The following is an 18,607-nucleotide window of genomic DNA, read 5'->3' as shown; positions in this document are numbered from 1 at the left end:
GAGGCCTGCCTCACAATGGATGTTGTGGGCCTTCCCTTCACCAAGACCCTGGAAATTCCCTTCACATCCTATCCTGGGTTCTGTTTCCTAGATCCACAACTTCCTCTTTCTTGGTTTATTTCCTTTCCATTAAAAAAAAAAAAATCCTATTCTTATTTCATGGAGAAAAATGTCTTCTCTCTCTGAGGTCAGGTAAGTAAATACAGTATTGCTTTTGTAGTTTTATTCAGGAAAAACACTATCCACAAATACTTTGAGTCAACAGATAAATTCCTTTCATTGTTCATCAGCATAGTAAAGTATCTAAAGGAAATTCACACACTGGAAGACATATCTTCCAATTATTTTCAGGTTAAATATTTCTCAAAACAAAAAAACAACCATGTAATTTATCCAGACTGTAGACATCAAAAATAGTTAAAGGAAGCATTTCTATGTTAAACTGGTAAAGATAACTACAAAACAATAACAGAAAAAGACCATTTACATTTAAAGCAACTGTGCTGTCGGGGGCACCTGGGAGGCTCAGTCAGTAAGTGTCTGACTCCTATTTTGGCTCAGGTCATGATCTCAGGGTCATGAGACTGAGCCCAACATCAGGCTCCATGCTCAGCCCAGAGTCTGCTTCAGATTCTCTCTCCCTCTCCCTCCTGCTCATTGTCTCTCTCTCTCTCTCTCTCTCATATAAATAAACAAAATCTTTAAAACAACTGTGCTGTTCCACTTCTAAGAATGAAATGATGAGTCTTTATCGGGAAAACCATCATAGACATCCTGAGCATTTCTGGAAAAAGGGCATGTGACTGGTCTAAAAACACAGCTTATATATGGGAGATGACAGTGAGAATCTGGAACAAAGCAACCAACCGATCTATGGTTCTGGTATCAATTACCAGGCCACGATGAAAAAATAACAGGTTTGGAATACATTTTTTCTTTCAAAGTTTCACATCAATTTTTATCACTTCCAAAGTCTCTATAGGCAAGAGGCAAGAATTTATTACAGGAGCAGAAAATGGCCTGAGAGATAATTAAAATAGTATGTGCAGAGTAAAGAATTTAAAAGACAGTCTGATGAAGCACAGGTTTCATTTCATGGGCAAGTCAGGAACTCAGGGGCAAGGAAATTGATGTCATGCTAAACTCTACCCCACCTGAGATGAGAACCCAACTTCAGAAAAGGATAAAGAAAGAAAATCAGTAAGCAAACTGTGACATAAAATTTAAAAAAAATCAAAATAAATATTATAAAAGGTTAGAGGATTAAAATAACTACAACACCCCCTAAAGTCGTTTGAACATTCATTTTTGCCTGGAGACATACGAATTTATGGCCAATTAATCCTAAGGAAAGCTTTCTGATTATGTCTAATTCGTTTTCTTAAAGCCCTACATTTTAAAAAATTTTATTTAAATTCAATTCAATTAACATGTAATGTATCATTAGTTTCAGAGGTAGAGTTCAGTTATTCATTGGTTGTGAAGCCCTACATTTTTAAAGAGTTAATAAAAATGGATAATTTAAAAATCTGGAAGAGAAAGTTCTAGTTTTTGAGACATGGAGAAAAATGACAACTATTATGGCAGAAGTTTATTATTAAGACAGAAGGCGATCAATGTTTTGAAGAATGTATCAAACCAAAAATCTAATCTAATCAAACATAAAAATCTAATTAGATTTACAGATGATGATGTTAAAAACAACTATACGGTATCCTTTGGCATAAGTGTCCACTTTATGGGACTGTTGTAAGAAATAGTTAAGACTATGAATTAGCTAAGGGAATAAAATGTTGTTTATGAAAGAAAAGAAAAATCGAAATAAATACCCAAGAATAGGAAGCTGATGAAATAAATTACAGTATATCAAGAAGACAGAAGACTAGGTAGACATTAAAAGTATGATTCAAGAAGACATTCATGTGCAAAAATATAACTGGAAAAGAAAATTAAGCACCTACTATGTGCCAGGCACTGTTCAAGGTGCTGATTGTGTAGTTAAGAATAAAACAAAGTTTCTGTCCTAAAAATAGTTTATATCATTTAAAGGGGAGGGGTGGGGAAAATTTTTTTAAAAACCCACATTTTGGTACATAGATGTATTTTTATTGACAAATTTCTGATGGTAGTAGTAGAGATCATTTTCTTCCTTTGGCTTACTGATTTTTGATGCATTTAAAATAAAAAAATTTGACAGAAATTTGTGGTACAAAAATGTGTGTTTTTGTTTTCAAAAGAAAATATATTAACATTCAGTGCTGATTCAGCTCTGCCCAGATAAACTCACAAATTATTTAGGTCAGGTAACTGTCTCTCCAGTTTTTAAAGAGCCAAATTCAACATTTTCCACAATGATAATAGGCTTAAATTTTAAGGGAAGTACCCTTACAGAAAAGGGTAGTTAGAAATGTAGTGTTTTGGATATACTGGGAAATTCTAATTCTTCCTCAAGAAAAATACAGATTTAACTCTGCCTCACCGAGTGACTTTACAATTCTGGTTTAATGTAATCACATGTAGATACTGTATTGGGGTTGTCAAAATATAAACCCTAAGGATCTAGCTTATCAATGGAAACCATGTACCCCAGAATGCATGAGTGATGGCAGAGAATTCAAAGAGTTTTGATCAACATACCCAAAGGAATTTGGAGGATCTCCCATCATTGTCATACCTTTCTCCAAGAGTGCACATGTAATTACGGATGCCCTGGATTTCTTACACATTGAAAACTACACAGACACCATCATTACACACATTTGTCTACTTACTATTCTTAGGAAACTCTTAACAGTGATGGCATAGAGCCATTAAGACATTGTTCCTGGGGATAATCCAGTTGGGACAATTAGCTCTTGCTCCTTATGCCCCTTCAGTCCACAAAAACTGCTCCAAAGTCACCAGTAACCGGTTTTGCGAAATCCACTTGATAGTTCTCAATCTTCGTCTTTCTCGACCTTGAAGGAGCACGGTCAAGTTTTGTGTTGTAAGGCTCTCTCCTCTTAGTTACTAGGATTTTCCTCTTGATAGCTCAGGAAGCACCTTTCTTAAATTTGTTTGGTGGGTTACACCCCACCTATACATGATCTTCAAATTTTGGAGATGAAGGGCTTGGCCTAGGGGCTCGTCTCTCGATATTCTCTGGGAATTTTGTATATTCACACACATATATATATATACCCAACAGCCCTAAGTTCATGCATGAAGTCCAGGCCACTTTTCAGGGCTCTAGACCATTTGAATGGCTCATGGGTACCTTAACATGTCCAGAAATTCTTAGTTTCCCCCCCAAATCTACACCACCAGTGTTTACCATATGGGAAAAGCAGCACCACCAACCACCTGTTATTTGTAGTCGGGCACTTACAGTGCTCATGCATGACACCCGGTTTCATCCCCCTGATGCAAGCAATGGCCAAATTCTACCTGTCCTACCACCAAACTAGATCTTAAATTTATCTTTCCACATCCGCCGTCACAGCCCCAGTTCCAGCCACTGTTCGGTCTTCTGGGAACCAGTGTCCTAAAGTCACTCTTGCTTCAAGTCTATCCCCAACAGCAGCCAGGGTGGGGGCAGGGACAATATATAATTATAAAATGCTGACCCAATTAGTCCCTCCCTTGTCAATGATTTCTCATTATTCTTCAGACAAATTTCAAAAGCTTTCCTCGAGGATCACAAAGTAAATGTTTCAATCATTTGCTGTCTTAATTCCAGTCACTATCTTCAACATTCCAGCAATAATGGCCTTGCCTCTTGAACCCAAGCAACTTCCTACCTCAGGACTTTCCTGTACACAGTTTCATTCCTTAGCCCTAAACAAGAGCTTCGACTAACTCCTTCTTTAGACCTCATTTTAAAATCACTTAAAAGACTTTGTCTGACCACGTGGAATAAGCTCTGGCCCTGAGCACACACACTCACTACTAGCACAAGTGTAATTATAGAAGGAATTGCAGGGGCGCCTGGGTGGCTCAGTGGGTTAAGTGCCTGCCTTTGGCTCAGGTCATGATCTTTGGGTCCTGGGATTCAGCCCCACATCCAGCTCCCTGCTGTGGGAGGGGGCGGAGCCTGCTTCTCCCTCTCCCTCTGCCTGTCGCGCCCCTTGCTTGTGCTCTCTGTCAAATAAATAAATAAAATCTTAAAAAAAGAAAAAAAAGAAAAATTGCATATGCCCTATAAGGACTGTAACTGTCTTGTTCAATGTTATATCCTCAACACCTGGCATTGTAAGCAGCACTCAATAAATGCTTATGGTTTGATCATTCATTCACTGACTCAACGTGACAAATGCATTTAAAAAACTGGACAGATGGCATATGTTAAATGTCTAAAGAAATAAAGGGGCGGTAAAAATACTCAGAAGACGGAGCTTATGATCTGGGACTTGAACTGGATAAAGAGTTTAGAATACAAATACAACTGATGATGGTGGTGGTAGTTATCATGTATAGAGGACTTTCTATATGCTCTGTAGGATGCTCAGCAATTTAATAATAATCACCACCACCATGTGAACCACTGCCCTCGGTTAAGCTCTTTTTTGTGTCAACTGTTTTAAGTACTCTGCACGTATTAAGGCATTTGACCACACCACAATCTAATGAGGTAAGGGCCATTATTATTCATTTTACGGTGGAAAACTGTGGTATGGAGGAGTTAAATAACTTCCTCAAGGTGACAAAGTCATAAGCAGTGGAGCCAGGACTTGAGCTTGGCTCGTCAGATATTGGACCCATGCTACTAGTCATGACTCCATACTGCCACTATATTGTAGTAAATAATGCACCCTTTCTGCTGCATCCTTCTACAAGTCTGTCCACTTCTAGATACTAATCAGCACAGTTAACCCTGTACCTAGTAGCCAGGGTCACATAATTTTCCAAACACAGTTATCAGATTGTTTTAGGTCACCACCTGGCAAATCAAATCTAAACTAGGCTCTGTGAAGAGGTACAAAAAAAGACCTCCCTTTCCTAAGAGTTTAGAAACCAGTGAGGAAAACCACTGCACATGTCAACTTGAGAACAGTTATCAATCAAAACACCAATAAGAGCAAAATCATGGTAGTAAGTGATCATGTAAATGCCCAAGAAAGTCCTGATCAGAAGGCAGTGAGGATAGAAAGGGGAAACTGCCTGGAAGAAAAGACATGCCCCAAAGGAGGATAAAGGCATGGTCAGGAGAGGTGAAGAGACAGCCATTCAAGAAACACTAATTAACACAGAACTGAGAAACTGAAACAGGGGGCTAGACTGAATGACATAAAAGAAAATAAAGGGTTTCTACAGTGGGTGAAGTATCTGGACATGCTACAGTAATGTATTATCAAAAGAACTCCAAATTCAAAACCTTGGTAATAGCCTTTATTCTCAGACACCTCCCAAATCCGATACTGTCTTAGGAATTTTTATCATTTCTTCCTGAGAACACCATTTCTTGAAGAACTGAGGCACAAAATTACTAGGTAATTTCAAGCTGACCCTGCGCTCTGATTCAAAGATATTTATCTGGATATCAACACTGCAAAGAGAGTCCAAAATTCTGTACAACATATTCTGTAGGGAATATGTTGGAAGCATGCTAAATAAAGCCTTAAAATACGAGTAAGCAGAATGTCTATGTTAGTTAAATGACTTACTTTGAGATGTTTATATAAGCAATGGCCACAGGACAAAATGAGTTCAATCTAAGGCTAAGTAGTATTATGATGGTAAAGCAGAGAGTGAAGCCAGGGCTGGCCAGAAATATTTCAAGTTCTATCACATCACTCAGCAGCCATGGGACAGAAGAGACAAACCCAATCACACACCTGGAACCTGGGAATCAAAAATTTTATCAACTGCCTTCAAAATATCCTAACGTTCATTTAGCTAAGCCTGTAATGGGCTCATTTAACCAATTTGGACCCATGAAATCAAATCAAAGAACAATACCCACATGTACCCAGAGAATGGGAAAGAAAACTCAAGAGCATGAACCAGCGATACCTGAATCTACACTAAAGACCACTCCCTGTGGAAAGAGGTGTCACTTCATTTGGAAGAAATGCTCCTGAACTCCCTCAATTTCCTTTCTCCTTCTGTTGAACAAAGGAAGAAAGTAAAAAGTCATTATTAGAGCTCAGGACACTTAAATGAAAGCCAGGACCCTGTTTTTAAGGGGCTCATTTGCATTCATTCCTGTGTGTGAAGTCATGGTTAAATAAGGAATCAGAAGGGAAACAGAAAAATCCGTGGCAGAAAACTTCCTGAAACAGAGTTCAGTGAAGGGACATATCAAGTCTGATTATTTTGGAAAGAAGAGGTTTTATTATCAGACACAACAAATAATAAATGCCTGTCTTTGATAGTGCTCTACCTCTGGGCAAGTCACTTGATCAAATGTTTCTTCAGAGGTGCTGAATTGCACAGCTGGGACACACTTAGCAAATGTCAAATTGTGTCCTGTCTTCAATGTCCAATCTCTTTACCTCTACTGGCTATGGTGCCTGAATTTTCTACAACAAAAGCCTATTGGTGAACATAATGGTAGATAAAGTAAGGTACAGGGCATGGAAGCAGGCATTCTGTAGATGAAAGAGACATTCACTTTACAACTTAAAAAAATTACATTCACAATGAAATGACTCTTCACATTTCTAGGTATACAGCAGGCAATCAAAGACCTTTCAAAGCACATAATTACACGATCTCTTATTGCCCAATTTATAAATTGGTTTTCTATTTCTCTTGTTTCTGCAATTGCTTCCTCTCTTTAAGAATAATTCCCCCAAATGGAAAAATTGTGACTATTTATTTATTTAAAGTAGCCTCCACGCCCACTGCAGAGCCCAGGGTGGGGCTTGAACTCACAACTCTTGAGATCAAGACCGAAGCTGAGATCAAGAGTTGGACACTCAACCGACTGAGCCACCCTGTTGCCCCCAAATCGTGCCACTTTAATATAAATATAAAATGAACACATCAAATGTTTACTTTAACCCACTAATTAATGAGGAAACCAAGAAGATATTACAACTTATTCAAAAGAGAATCTGAAGACCACATATACAGAAGGCAACCAGGATGCTGAAGTGAATTTACTAAAGATGCAAAACCGCAGAGTAAGACTACAGACTGAAAATGTAACATTTGAAATAATTTCTTTTACAGGGTGGAAATCAACTGTGTCATATGTACAGGACCACATTTGTACAAGCAGGAAATCATCTGCATCACATCAGGCCTTCACAAGTTAAATTCTCTCTCAGCAGAGGTGCAAAACTGCTCAGCCACAAAGGAGCAGACCCTGACAGAATCAGATAACCCCAAGGGGTTTACCAAGCAGAACCTAGGATTCCTCTGAAAGAATACCGAGCAATCTTTGTGCCTGTCCCAAACCCTTTAACAATTTCTCCGGATATTCCCAACTAATGGAGATGAGATACTATGTCCTAAATTTAGTGCCCTATGGTGCAAAATGAAGACCGCCACTAACAAAACCATGCACACACACATAAAAGGAACAGAAGTCAATGGAAGAGTGGATTTAAATTTGTAAAAGGAGGTGCCCCTTAAACATAACCATCACTAACTGTGGTAAACACTGAAATACAATCTTGAAACAATTCCAGCATCTCTTTCCAGGTTTCATTGAGAAACTCAATCTGAAAAAGACTTCTCTCCTCTGCTCACTGAAAGCATAAATGCTTTCAAATTTTGTTAGAAGGAGAAGGGGATACCCCTGCAGTTCTGGGGATTTTGAATAGAAAGCTTCAGAAAACAAGAACTGGCCACAAAGGACTACTATGGCTGAAAGAACAATGGACAAAAGACAGTGAAGCAATGCCCTCAACTGTTAGGGGTAGCAACTAGCTAAAGCAAACTCCACCAACACAATCAAGGTCACCTTAACAACATCCAACTCTGGAGGGGAGGAGTGGGGAAGAGAGGAAAAAGGTAAAGAGAAGAGAAAACACCCCCATCCATCTTAGCAGCTGAGAAACTTCCACGGTAGCTGCCACTTTGGCATCACAGGTACTTTGTGCCACGGGGCTGCAGTACATGTTTCTGTGCTGCGAGAATCCAAGTCAATGAGCTGCACATTGCAGTCTACTTGAAGTTCAAGAACCCTGAGTGGGGACAGAGGAAGAAGGGAATAGAGGAGCAATATCTTCCCCTAGATTAGCAACAACTTGAACTTCCAAATATACAGGAGACATGAAAGAAAACAACCATAAGAACCCATCACCAGTACTAATCATGGCCTCCCCACAAGGGGCCACCATATTTAGGGAGCACATCATGCTTGCCCTAGAGAGCAAGGTCAGCAGACAGTGAGGGTTCCTATGGGATTTCCCCAGGGTGGCAAATGCAGAGCCCAGCCGTGGGGCCAGTGGCTATGGTGTGAATGGAGCTCTAGTGCTGAGCAATCCTCCAGGTCACAGAAGCCCACCAGGCAGAACCACGGGCTTTGGCCTTGTGCAGTTGGTACAAAAGGAACATGAGAATGAGATTGGAGGCTAAGAAAGAGTAAGAGAGGGAAAGGCTATTAAAACAAAACAACAAACAAGAAATGCGCAATGGTGCCATCAAGGTACAGTGATTAGAAAGAACAGAAAGGTGGCTGAAAAAAACTACAGATTAATGCAAGAAGACCACCTACACATGAGGGCCAGAAGACATGAAAGGGAAACTAATTTCACACTGACCTAACTTAGAAAGCCTCTGGGTGATGGTGTGGCTTTTACCTTCTTTGCACTTACTGGGCAAACCTGTTTTAAATTCTCTTTAGCCAAAAAGAATATTATTATTTAACTCTTGCATGGAGACCCAACTTCATGGGGAGTTAGGGAAAGAGAACTTCTGTAAAGGGCCTCTAGCCTCTTGCAAAAGGAGGATAGCTTAAATGCCCCAAGGAAAAGAGGACAATACAAGTACAAGAAAGCACTGAAAAACTATGAGCTGAAGGAAAAAGGTCAGGAGAAAATGCTACAGAAAAATCCTATCTATTTACTTTTTGAATTTATTTATTTGAGAGAGAGAGAGAGAGCACTGCGCATTTGTGGGGGGCAGGGTGAGGAGGGGAGGGACAGAAGGAAAGTCTTAAGCAGACCCAGCACTGAGCGCAGAGCCTGACACGGGGCTGGACCTCAGGACCCCGAGATCATGACCTGAGCCAAAACCAAGAGTCAGATGCCCAACCAACCCCTATTTATTTATTTTAAGGGAACACTTCAATCTGTTATGTTTGCAAGTTAGAATCTCACTGGTAAATTCAACAAGTATACATTTCATGATATACTAGAGCAAGAGGGTCCCAAAAATCTGACCTTCTACTTCGTACCCCCAGAGCTAGTCTTTGGATCACTCCAGGCCCTACTTTAATACTATGCATGTCCAACAAAATCATCATGGAAAGGTTACAAGAAAGTTCCTATGTTAACAAGAGCAGGAACCAAAGTCCAAGTGAACACAGCAGCAGTTAACAGAAAAAAAGACACAGGGATTTACTGGAGGCAAGGAAGGAAAGCAAGCAACAGCAATATTAATAGAGGCGTTAACACGACTCCCTATCATGAAGAGGCAGAAACGTTCAGAGAAAGGAAACTCCATCTGAGGGACCTATAGAAGTATGACTAGAGAGAAACGGGATGCTGGCCCCAGCTCTATCCTCTTGCACTGCTGGCAACAAACAAAGTTCCTAACTCCTCACGCACCAGGAAAGAAAGAACAGATACAACAGGAAATAGAGGGAGAGGGAAACAGACCGTGTGACTCACTGAGTACTCCTCACACAGGAAGGGAAAAGGAAGGAGTGGAGGGAGGAGCAGGAAGAAGTCAGTGCATGCTGCCTGCAACCTGAGGAGTGGGTAGCTCCTCAGAACAATAATTGATTTGTCTGATTTACCAGAACAACAGTAAGCCATGCACCAGCCCCATTTTATTGCCTGTTTTACATTCTATATCTGCAGGAGATCGTATTTATTACAGAACAGGCTACAGCAAAAACAATAATAAACCTAAGATAAGAAACAGTCTTATATTCTACTGACACGCACATTCCAACTTTTGTCTGCCGGTAAGGGAGAGAGTGGAGACTGGATCAAGGAAAAACAAACCCTGCTAGGAATAAAAATGCGAATCTATGAAGTGAAGCAGTCACTACAGAACCATCCTCCAAATCAAATCAGATCTAGTGCCAAGTCTGTCAAATTCTTAGTTGGTTTCAAATTCATAGGAACATCCTGGCCTAAAGGAAACCAGATGATTACAGAAAAGACAACAATGACCAGTACTTAAAATATTCCACTTTCTTCACCTTGAAAAATTAGAAGTAAAGGAAATTACTAACTTCTTCAGGATCCAAATTACCAGAGTGGCAGTATTTTTTTCCTTAGTGGTTACCCTGAGAACAGATGCAAAAGATGCAGAAGAGCCAGGTCTAACAAAACCCCGTCCAAAAGGCGGGGTTCACTCAGTTGGTGTTACACACACAAATGCTGTGCACCTTATGGAAAACACAGCACTCAGCTGACATTAATGACAAAAATCATCTATATTAACAAGAAAACAACAGAGAAAGGAATCACCCAAAAGTTGGGAGCGAACAACATTTCTAAAAAATCAAAAACCTGTAACAGGCTCACAATATGGGACGTAGTGCAAGATGCTCTAACGGCGTAGCAGAACACAGAGTGAAAAAGCACGCCGAGTAGCCAATACACGTCTGGTCCTGTCCCGGAAAGCCAGCGAGTGGGTACGAAAAGGCCTCCCTGTTCCACTACCCAGAGGCTAGTGTCTCTCTTCCCAAAGCAGGTGCTCTGCCTCCTGCTCCTGTGCAGGGATTACTCCCTTCCGACCACAGGAAGTCAGCCGTGCAGGCCTTAACACCGGCTAAGGCTCCATACAAGGCCTTTTAAGGCACTCTTAACCTTTACACAGTGAAATCATCTTTGCAAGTGCAAGAGAAGAGATATGGACAACGGGGAGAAACTCAACCCTAAAAGTTGGAGGCCATTAAGCCTAGAACAAATTACATCATGACATTAAGATCTTCTGCATAGCATATTTCTTGAGTGTGTTTAGGAGACAAAAATGTGATTAGCTTATATGTCTTTTGTTTTTATTCCAAGGATGTATATTGAGATGGCAAGAGGCATTATGTATAAATATTGGTCCACACTAAGTGATTTTGGCAGCATACTGCATATTCCATCAGCTCAACAAACACTTCCATTTATCATGACCTACACCTAAGAGGCGGAACGATGAACTGGGGAGAGACCCAGATAAAAAGAAAAAAATAGATTCAGTAAGTTTTACAAAACCATTATCAATGTGTGTATTTCATTGCTCGTATTGGGGGTGTTTGGTCTTCATCCACCTGTAAGCTTTTTGCCTGTCTGATCCCACATGCTCACCTGTCCCTTGGACAGTAACATCACCAACATGCTTCAGGAGCCCAACACACACATACTTAACACAACACTGTGACGGAAAGAAGCGGGGGGCTAGAAGCAAAGAGACAAAATTCCTCTGTTACAGAGGGCACCAAAACAAAAACAAACAAAAAAAAGAAAGCCTGCACTCAGAGCTGAATCATGTGTGATGGAGGTAGACAAGGTCACTCTGACATCTATTTAAATAGAACAGCTTTTTCACTTTCTCTCTCCCACTTGTTCAAGCTTTCCTTGTTTATTTATGTGGTAACTGAGGGAGATTTAACTCACATGTATTTTTAAGTAACAGAAGAGCAAACCAATTCTCCAAAATCAAGACAGAAAGGAGAATAAAGATATGTATGAAAATGAGCTATAGTTGGGGAAGGAAGAGAGAAAAAAATAGGAAGAAAAAAAATGAAACAAGTTTCATTAAGACCGTTGTTGCAAAAAGGAATAAAAGACAACACCAAAACACATCAAGTTATAAGTGGAAGATTCAAAGACAGCAATAAAAAGCATCAGGATACTACGTTGGCAGGTGCCAAAAGGACAGCCCCGAGGCAAGCATGCCTCCATTCAAAAACCTGATAAGGACTTCCCCTCACTGCCAATGGGAAATCTGAGCAAGAACATGAACTCCACAGGCCAAAAGGCATCACACCATCCTCAAGGTTTAATTCAGCTTCTAGAAGGCCCTGGAATGCAAGCCTGACATTAAGTTTTTGGGTGGGCACATCTGGCCCTGGTGTAGAGTCGTCAACGTTGTGTTTTCCAAAACCATTATTTATAACTTTTTTCTCCCTCCAGTTGAACAGCCAAAAACTTGCCCTTTGATTACTCCACCATCTTCAACAAAAGAACATTAAGGAAAATATTGTAGAGAATAGCACAGGAGACACATGCAGCAATTACCACATACATCAACGATCACTTGGCAAGGTGAGCCACAGGGAAACTAGGCGTAATACTAGCAAGCCAGGAGTCACACCTGTTAACGAGGAGCCTCAGCAGATACATCTTAGTCACCTGGGGCTCGAAGGCCCTTGGCAACAAGTTTCTGGGCTTCAGAGGAATCTTAGCTACAAAGAATGTGTATCAACATACCTCACTCATTAAACAGAGGCACGACTCTTTGACAAAAGTCCACCACTCCATGTAGGGAACACTATTTAATCTGTAGTCTGAAGTGACTGGTCAGGGTAAGAAAAGCTCAGGAGAATCCCATTGCTCAAAATGAACACGGTACCGCTATTCCTAGGCAAGGGGCAGCTGGCCAGACACATTTATATTAAGCAGTCACAAGGAACAATAAGCAAAGTCTCAGCCAGGCTCAGGAACACAACATAACAAGAAGATAATACACTCTAATCCATCACTGCTGTGGGCTAGGCTGAGCTTTAGAAGCTTTTGTTTATAGGAGCATTTTCTTCTGGGTGCCCAAGGCAAGCTCCCTGAGTATCCAAAAGCTTAAGATTTACTAGCCCTTCCTCAGTCATCTCCCCTGGGCGATGTGGTCGCCCTTACACATGACCTGGATCCCCTCCTTAACCATAAGTTACTACGGAGTTGAAATGGATGGTGTGTGTCCCAGGAACAGAGGGTAAATTGATGACCCAACGAACCTTCTCTGGGCACCTGATCAAATCAACACCTAAGCGGCTCACTCTTCCCTCAGTTGGTTCTGTTTCTCTTCGTAGCAACTGCTTCCCAACGCTGCTGTTTCCCTTGCCCACTTGCATGCAAGGATTTGTATCAGTTTTGTTCACTGTTACATTCTTAGTGCCTAGAGCAGTTCAGGCACAGTAGGCACTCAAATACTTGCTGAATAAATACTTGTCTCAACTGACAAAGGCATCATCTTCAGCCAAGAGATCCTAAATGTGCAAGGGTAAAGTCCTATTCACTAAGTAGTCATTTGGACACAGCCCTTTGGGAGCTCATAAGTATTTGCGCCTTCCATTCTTCTATATCATCTACATGTATGAGCTCACAGGATGTGCGCACATCCCTCCCACTCAGAGACAACCAGAGGAAAAAGAAGCCACTAATTTTTAAGGTTGTCCTAAAATCTACACTTGACCCTTTTCCATTAAGACTTTCTAGTCATAGTGAGAACTGAACAGGGATTTAAAAAGGAGGTAATTTTTTCTTACTACAATTGGGAAGAAATATCTTCTAACTCCTCATAATGAAAAAATGGAAAAGCAACACAGTAACAGTTCAGGTGAAGAGATAGGAGGAGGTTTTATGCCCTAGTTTGAATTCTGCTTTTTCAGAATATAAAATAGGATCTCCATAGATGCAAAAGCAGCAGCCCTGGAAAAATTCACATTCTGGGTCTGAAAACAAACGAATTACAGAAAACACATAAGCTGAAGTCCTTTGGTGAATAAGCAGCCAAGCTCTTGGTGCCTCTGAGCCACACAGCTCTGTTCAGGGACATAACTCACCCCAGATATGTCTGCGACACGGTGGATAGGCACTTCTTTCTTGCTGTGCAATCCTTTGCCATTCTTAATAGCTCTGTAAAGGAAGAAGAAAAAACCCAATTAATATACAAATCACACTAGGAAGGGGTAGGTGGGTGGGGAAAAAAGCGGTGAGAAGAGAGGTTGTTCAAATTGGGCGGGGGGGGGGGGGGGGTGTCTATCACTACACAAGTCACACTGCACACTGCTGAGTAGCCAGTCTCTGCAGGAGCATTTGGTAGAGGGGAGAAGACAAGCCGGCTCTTCTAAGCCCAGTTCCAGGACTTGGCTGCTAGTTTCAGCTAACAGCCTGCCTGGTAATACTGCCTGGTAATCGGAGAGAGCTCCCAAACTTGTTTCCAAATTAAAGGCATTGTTCCAGGCACAAAAGAAGAATCAGTTGGAAGAGCACACTCCTAAGAAACAGAAGTAATAATGTTTCTTCCTGCATTTAATCACATGAAACATTTTAAATGCAAAATATGCAGCTAGTGTTCCAATTCTAATGGAAATAAGTTCCTCCCAGGTAAAAAGATAAATTGCCCTGAATGAAGAAACACTATATGGAGAAGTCATTTTTAAGAGTGGGGAAAAAATTAGCAAAAACTACGTAACTGACATTAAGCCTCATTTTAAATCAGATTCAGGTTATAACACAGCAGATTTAGCAGGGGACTTGGGGGGGAACTCTGTCATACATCTGATCACTGGTTGGTTTGCTCCAATCTCCCATCTTTTATCTACTAATCCCCTGAGTGGTAGCTTCAGGGACGGAAGCCTAAGCAGCATCACTGGCTGTGATCACTCATGTAACAATGAAGGACCAGAGAATAAAAGCTGATGGGTAAATCACTAAGTCACTACACTATTAGGGAAGACCTTCCTATGTAGTGCCACCCTGCAGACCAAAGCAAGGAATATTTTTGAGTTTAGAGAATGGAAAATAGAGATTCAGGGGTGTACCCACTCTCCAGACTAGCCTTTTTAGAGTTTCTGAATTCCAGACAAAGTGTAGAGAAAAGTGCCCAAACCAGGATCAGTATGTCGGACCCTCACACTACACAGCAGCAACCACACTTCTACCTTACCCTGCTCAGGCTCTTACTTATTAATGACCAGAAGGAGAGGCCGATACACTGCAGGGCTTAATTTCAGGTCCTAACTTTCTAAATCAAACTCACATATACCAAATAGAGTGGGAGTTAGTTGCCCAGTGCAAAGTGGCACAGTCCTACTTCTTATATACTTGGGATGTTATCATCCACCCCTCACCTCTGTCTTCATCTCTGGGGATCTCTCACTCAACTAATCTGAAAAACCTTCTATTCAGAGATAACTTACTATCTACTTTCTATTCCATGACAAGGGTAAGAAACGAAAGTACAGATGTTTAATAAGAAAAACAAAGCAAAACACTCACTCTGATCTGCACTGCTAACTGAAAAAGCATTTCTGAGTTCCTTGAATTCCCATGGTTCTTTCTGAATTCGAATCGAGGGCTTTAGCCTTAGAAACTGCAAGTGGGTCAGAACTTTCCATTTAAAATTTAGTGCAGTGATTTATCATTCAGGGACTGTGTTAAATGATCACAGACCAGGGCTGGTTCTCAAGATACACTACTAGTACCTCGGGATTTGCAAACTAATGGCAGAGGATGGGAGGATGACTTATATGGAAAACCAATGGCTGGAGGCCAACAACAGATCTGACTCTTCCACCCCGCAAAGCCTGGCAAACATCCTCTGCCACCAACAGGCTCTCCTCATTTTGCTACCCTAAACTCGAAGGAACAGCCTTGGGAACAAGAAGCCTCCGTGAGGTGAGGCAGGCTCACAGCCACCCTGATTTAACTCCCCTTCTTCAAGGCGAGGCCTGCTAAGCCTTCTGCGGGTCCTCTGGGGGCACAAAATGCCTACAGCCTTATCCTCTTCTAACAACAAGGACAACCAAAATAAATGGACCTGCCCTATAAACAGATGGGTTCGTGTGACAGCACTGCTGAACTTGTGGCCTTTCCTGGGGGCTGGACAGCATCTCATAAACTACAGGGAAAAAAGAACAGGGCCTGAGCAGTAAGTTAGAAAACAAAGGTTCTCGAGGCAAAAGCAGTGAGGTGATAAACTAAAATTCTGCTTTCTTTTGGTGACCTCAAAGTAGCTCTGTGCCCAAAGCAGATATCCAGGACTTAGCCAAGATTAAGCATGCTTAAGGGAGAAAAAAAATAATACCTTAAAACCAGAAAACATGAATTAAAAACCAAAATTCTATAGAATTAAGCCTTAATAAAAAATGTTTAAGAAAAACTTCTTTATGCTCTACCTTGTTCCTAAAAAGGAACTATCATTTATTTGCATATAGGCATTAATTTTGGAAAAACCTTCAAAGACTTAATCTTTTCATACTTATGACTGCTAAATTAGATCAATTTCGGGCACATTCAAGAGGCAGCAAGAAAGCAGTATTTTATTACCACTCCGTATAAACAGAGAAACAGTTCTCACTGTTAGTTCTTAAAACAGAAGCAAAATTGAAAGTTAATAATTTATAAACACTAAGTAAAATAATGCCCAGCTAGGAAGCACTCTAAAGGGTAAGTAGTACACCGGACAGAGGCGGCAAAGTATGAGGGCTCTCTGAGAAATCAGCTAGCCACACGGTCTAATTCAGCGTGGGTCTCCTTCCCTGTGCTGAGGTTGCTTCAGCTTTTCTTCCCAAACTGCTGCAGAAATGACCCGGGAGGCATCCCCGAAAAACCTCCCTCAGCCTGAAACAAGGCTGATGCCACAGCAAGAGCTTCTTCTCAAGAGAATATCTGGGGGAAGTACATCCATGCATGTAGCTCAAAGAGGAAAGGAGCAAGCACCAAGAATGGTAGGCTTGCCATGGTTCTTTGCCAAAGGAAATATAATATACATCTTGTTCCAGGACTATAAGGATATGTGACATGACTGCCTACTAACTGTTGCATAAATGGTAAATAAAGTGGAGATCCAGCGTCTGCTGCTTTGTCACTACTTCTCAGTGGGGCCCCCTGCATCTTATGGAACCAAGTTTCCCTGGGTTTGGGAAGCTTGGTCTTTGTAACCCTATTGGGCCAGGCCCTCCCCAATTTATTCCAAGATAACATTAGGAAATTTTTAATTAAATTCACTCAATCCCTTTTGATACTGCACATTTGGGAGGACAGTAAGGTAGCAGTTTGCTTCCACGGAAACCCTCGCCACAAAGCCAACACCTGACTCCCCTCCCCACACTCCCTCTCCCTCTCCCTGCAGGCTGCAACCACAGCTCAACATCTCTTTTCATTAGGCAAGGAATGAAACTCCTGACTTCTAAAATTCTCCTGCTGTGTCTGCTTAATAGCTGCTTTCTCACAAAAGCAGGCTAGTGCTCAGGCCAGCCCAGAGAAAGGAAGCAGTGGGGCAGAACACAGCCTGCTCCTCTCAGAAGCTTTCCTCTCCGGGAAGCAGCAGTATAAGGATGGCAAAGCCAAGAGGTACCAATAATGGACAGAAATCATCACCAGGCAGGAAAAATGAGTGTATGTCCACCTACATACGCAAAGGGGTAACAGGGCAGAAGAGGGATAAAAACTCAGCTTTCTAGAAGTATCTAGAAGCCACAGTGTGGGAGAGGAATCCCATTCCAATCACTGAAAAACACTCTTCTTCTTTGAAGTTCGAAATTCTCATGTATGAGATGCTACTGCCTCCCCAGTTGAAGTTAAAACATGAACTTTGCAAAGACAGGCAAGAACACAGTTTAAGCGAGATTACGTCCACTGCCTCAACACCACAGGAATAGAATCTTAGCACTCTTAATGCAAAGGAATAGAGTTTGCTCTAAGGTTTTAAGGTCCCTTGCTCAGGCAGTAAAACCTAAGGACCAACCCTCTCCAAGGCACCACTGACATGCAACAGTTCATCTTGTGCCAACAAACAGGCTGTGTGTGGTCTTTAATTTATTTTTAAATTTTTATTATTATTTTTTAGGCCATGCTCTTAATTCCAATTCAATGATGGTAGATTGTTAATATATATTTTTGAGAAATTACAAAGAAAGCCAAAGTCTTTACAGTTAGATCCAACCTGACCCAATCATAGAACAGTGGTCTCATCAGGAATTCTTAACCTGGGGACATATGTGAGCTTCACACTTAGGACGCTAGGAGTATCTATAAACTACCCTGAAACGACAGAATTACACATGTGAATTTTTCTGGGGAACAGGAGCTTCCAACAGGGTTTCATAAGAACTACTTTCATACATAAAAGAGATCTAAAGAAAACAAAGTAATGGAAAGCAGAAATAGCATACAACAGTGAAGGAGCCAGGGAATGATGAGGCAAAGGAGGACGTAGAGCTGAGAAAGATCAGGAGATCCTGAATCCATAATTTCCCCTTAACAACACTTTCCTGGTAATGAGGAACCCAAAAGTCCCTTAATTGCTTCTGCTTCATCGCCTACATCCAATATTTTCTTCCTTCCTAATTGTACTCACATGGCCTTTGTAACCCTATTGGGCCAGGCCCTCCCCAATTTATTCCAAGATAACATTAGGAAATTTTTAATTAAATTCACTCAATCCCTTTTGATACTGCACATTTGACACTGCACACACTGTTGCATGACTTCTCCATAAAAATCTATTTTGTTACTTTGTTGACCTACTTTTTTTTTTTTTTTTTTTTTTTTTTTTTTTTTTTTTTTTT

At 41.0% G+C, this 18,607-nt stretch overlaps 1 protein-coding gene across 1 annotated transcript in view; it reads right to left on the bottom strand.

Moving 5' to 3' along the window:
- The window catches only part of SND1 (staphylococcal nuclease and tudor domain containing 1), a 394,531-nt gene that overhangs the window by 156,524 nt on the left and 219,400 nt on the right, over nt 1-18,607 (bottom strand). The window contains exon 16 of the mRNA XM_044920011.1: nt 13,877-13,949. Within this exon, the coding sequence (XP_044775946.1) occupies nt 13,877-13,949 (73 nt within the window). The remainder of the gene's footprint in view (nt 1-13,876; nt 13,950-18,607) is intronic.

The sequence above is a fragment of the Neomonachus schauinslandi genome, chromosome 12 (assembly GCF_002201575.2).
Source record: "Neomonachus schauinslandi chromosome 12, ASM220157v2, whole genome shotgun sequence".
Classification (NCBI taxonomy): Eukaryota; Metazoa; Chordata; class Mammalia; order Carnivora; family Phocidae; genus Neomonachus; species Neomonachus schauinslandi.
This window is presented reverse-complemented; position numbering and strand designations above follow the sequence as displayed.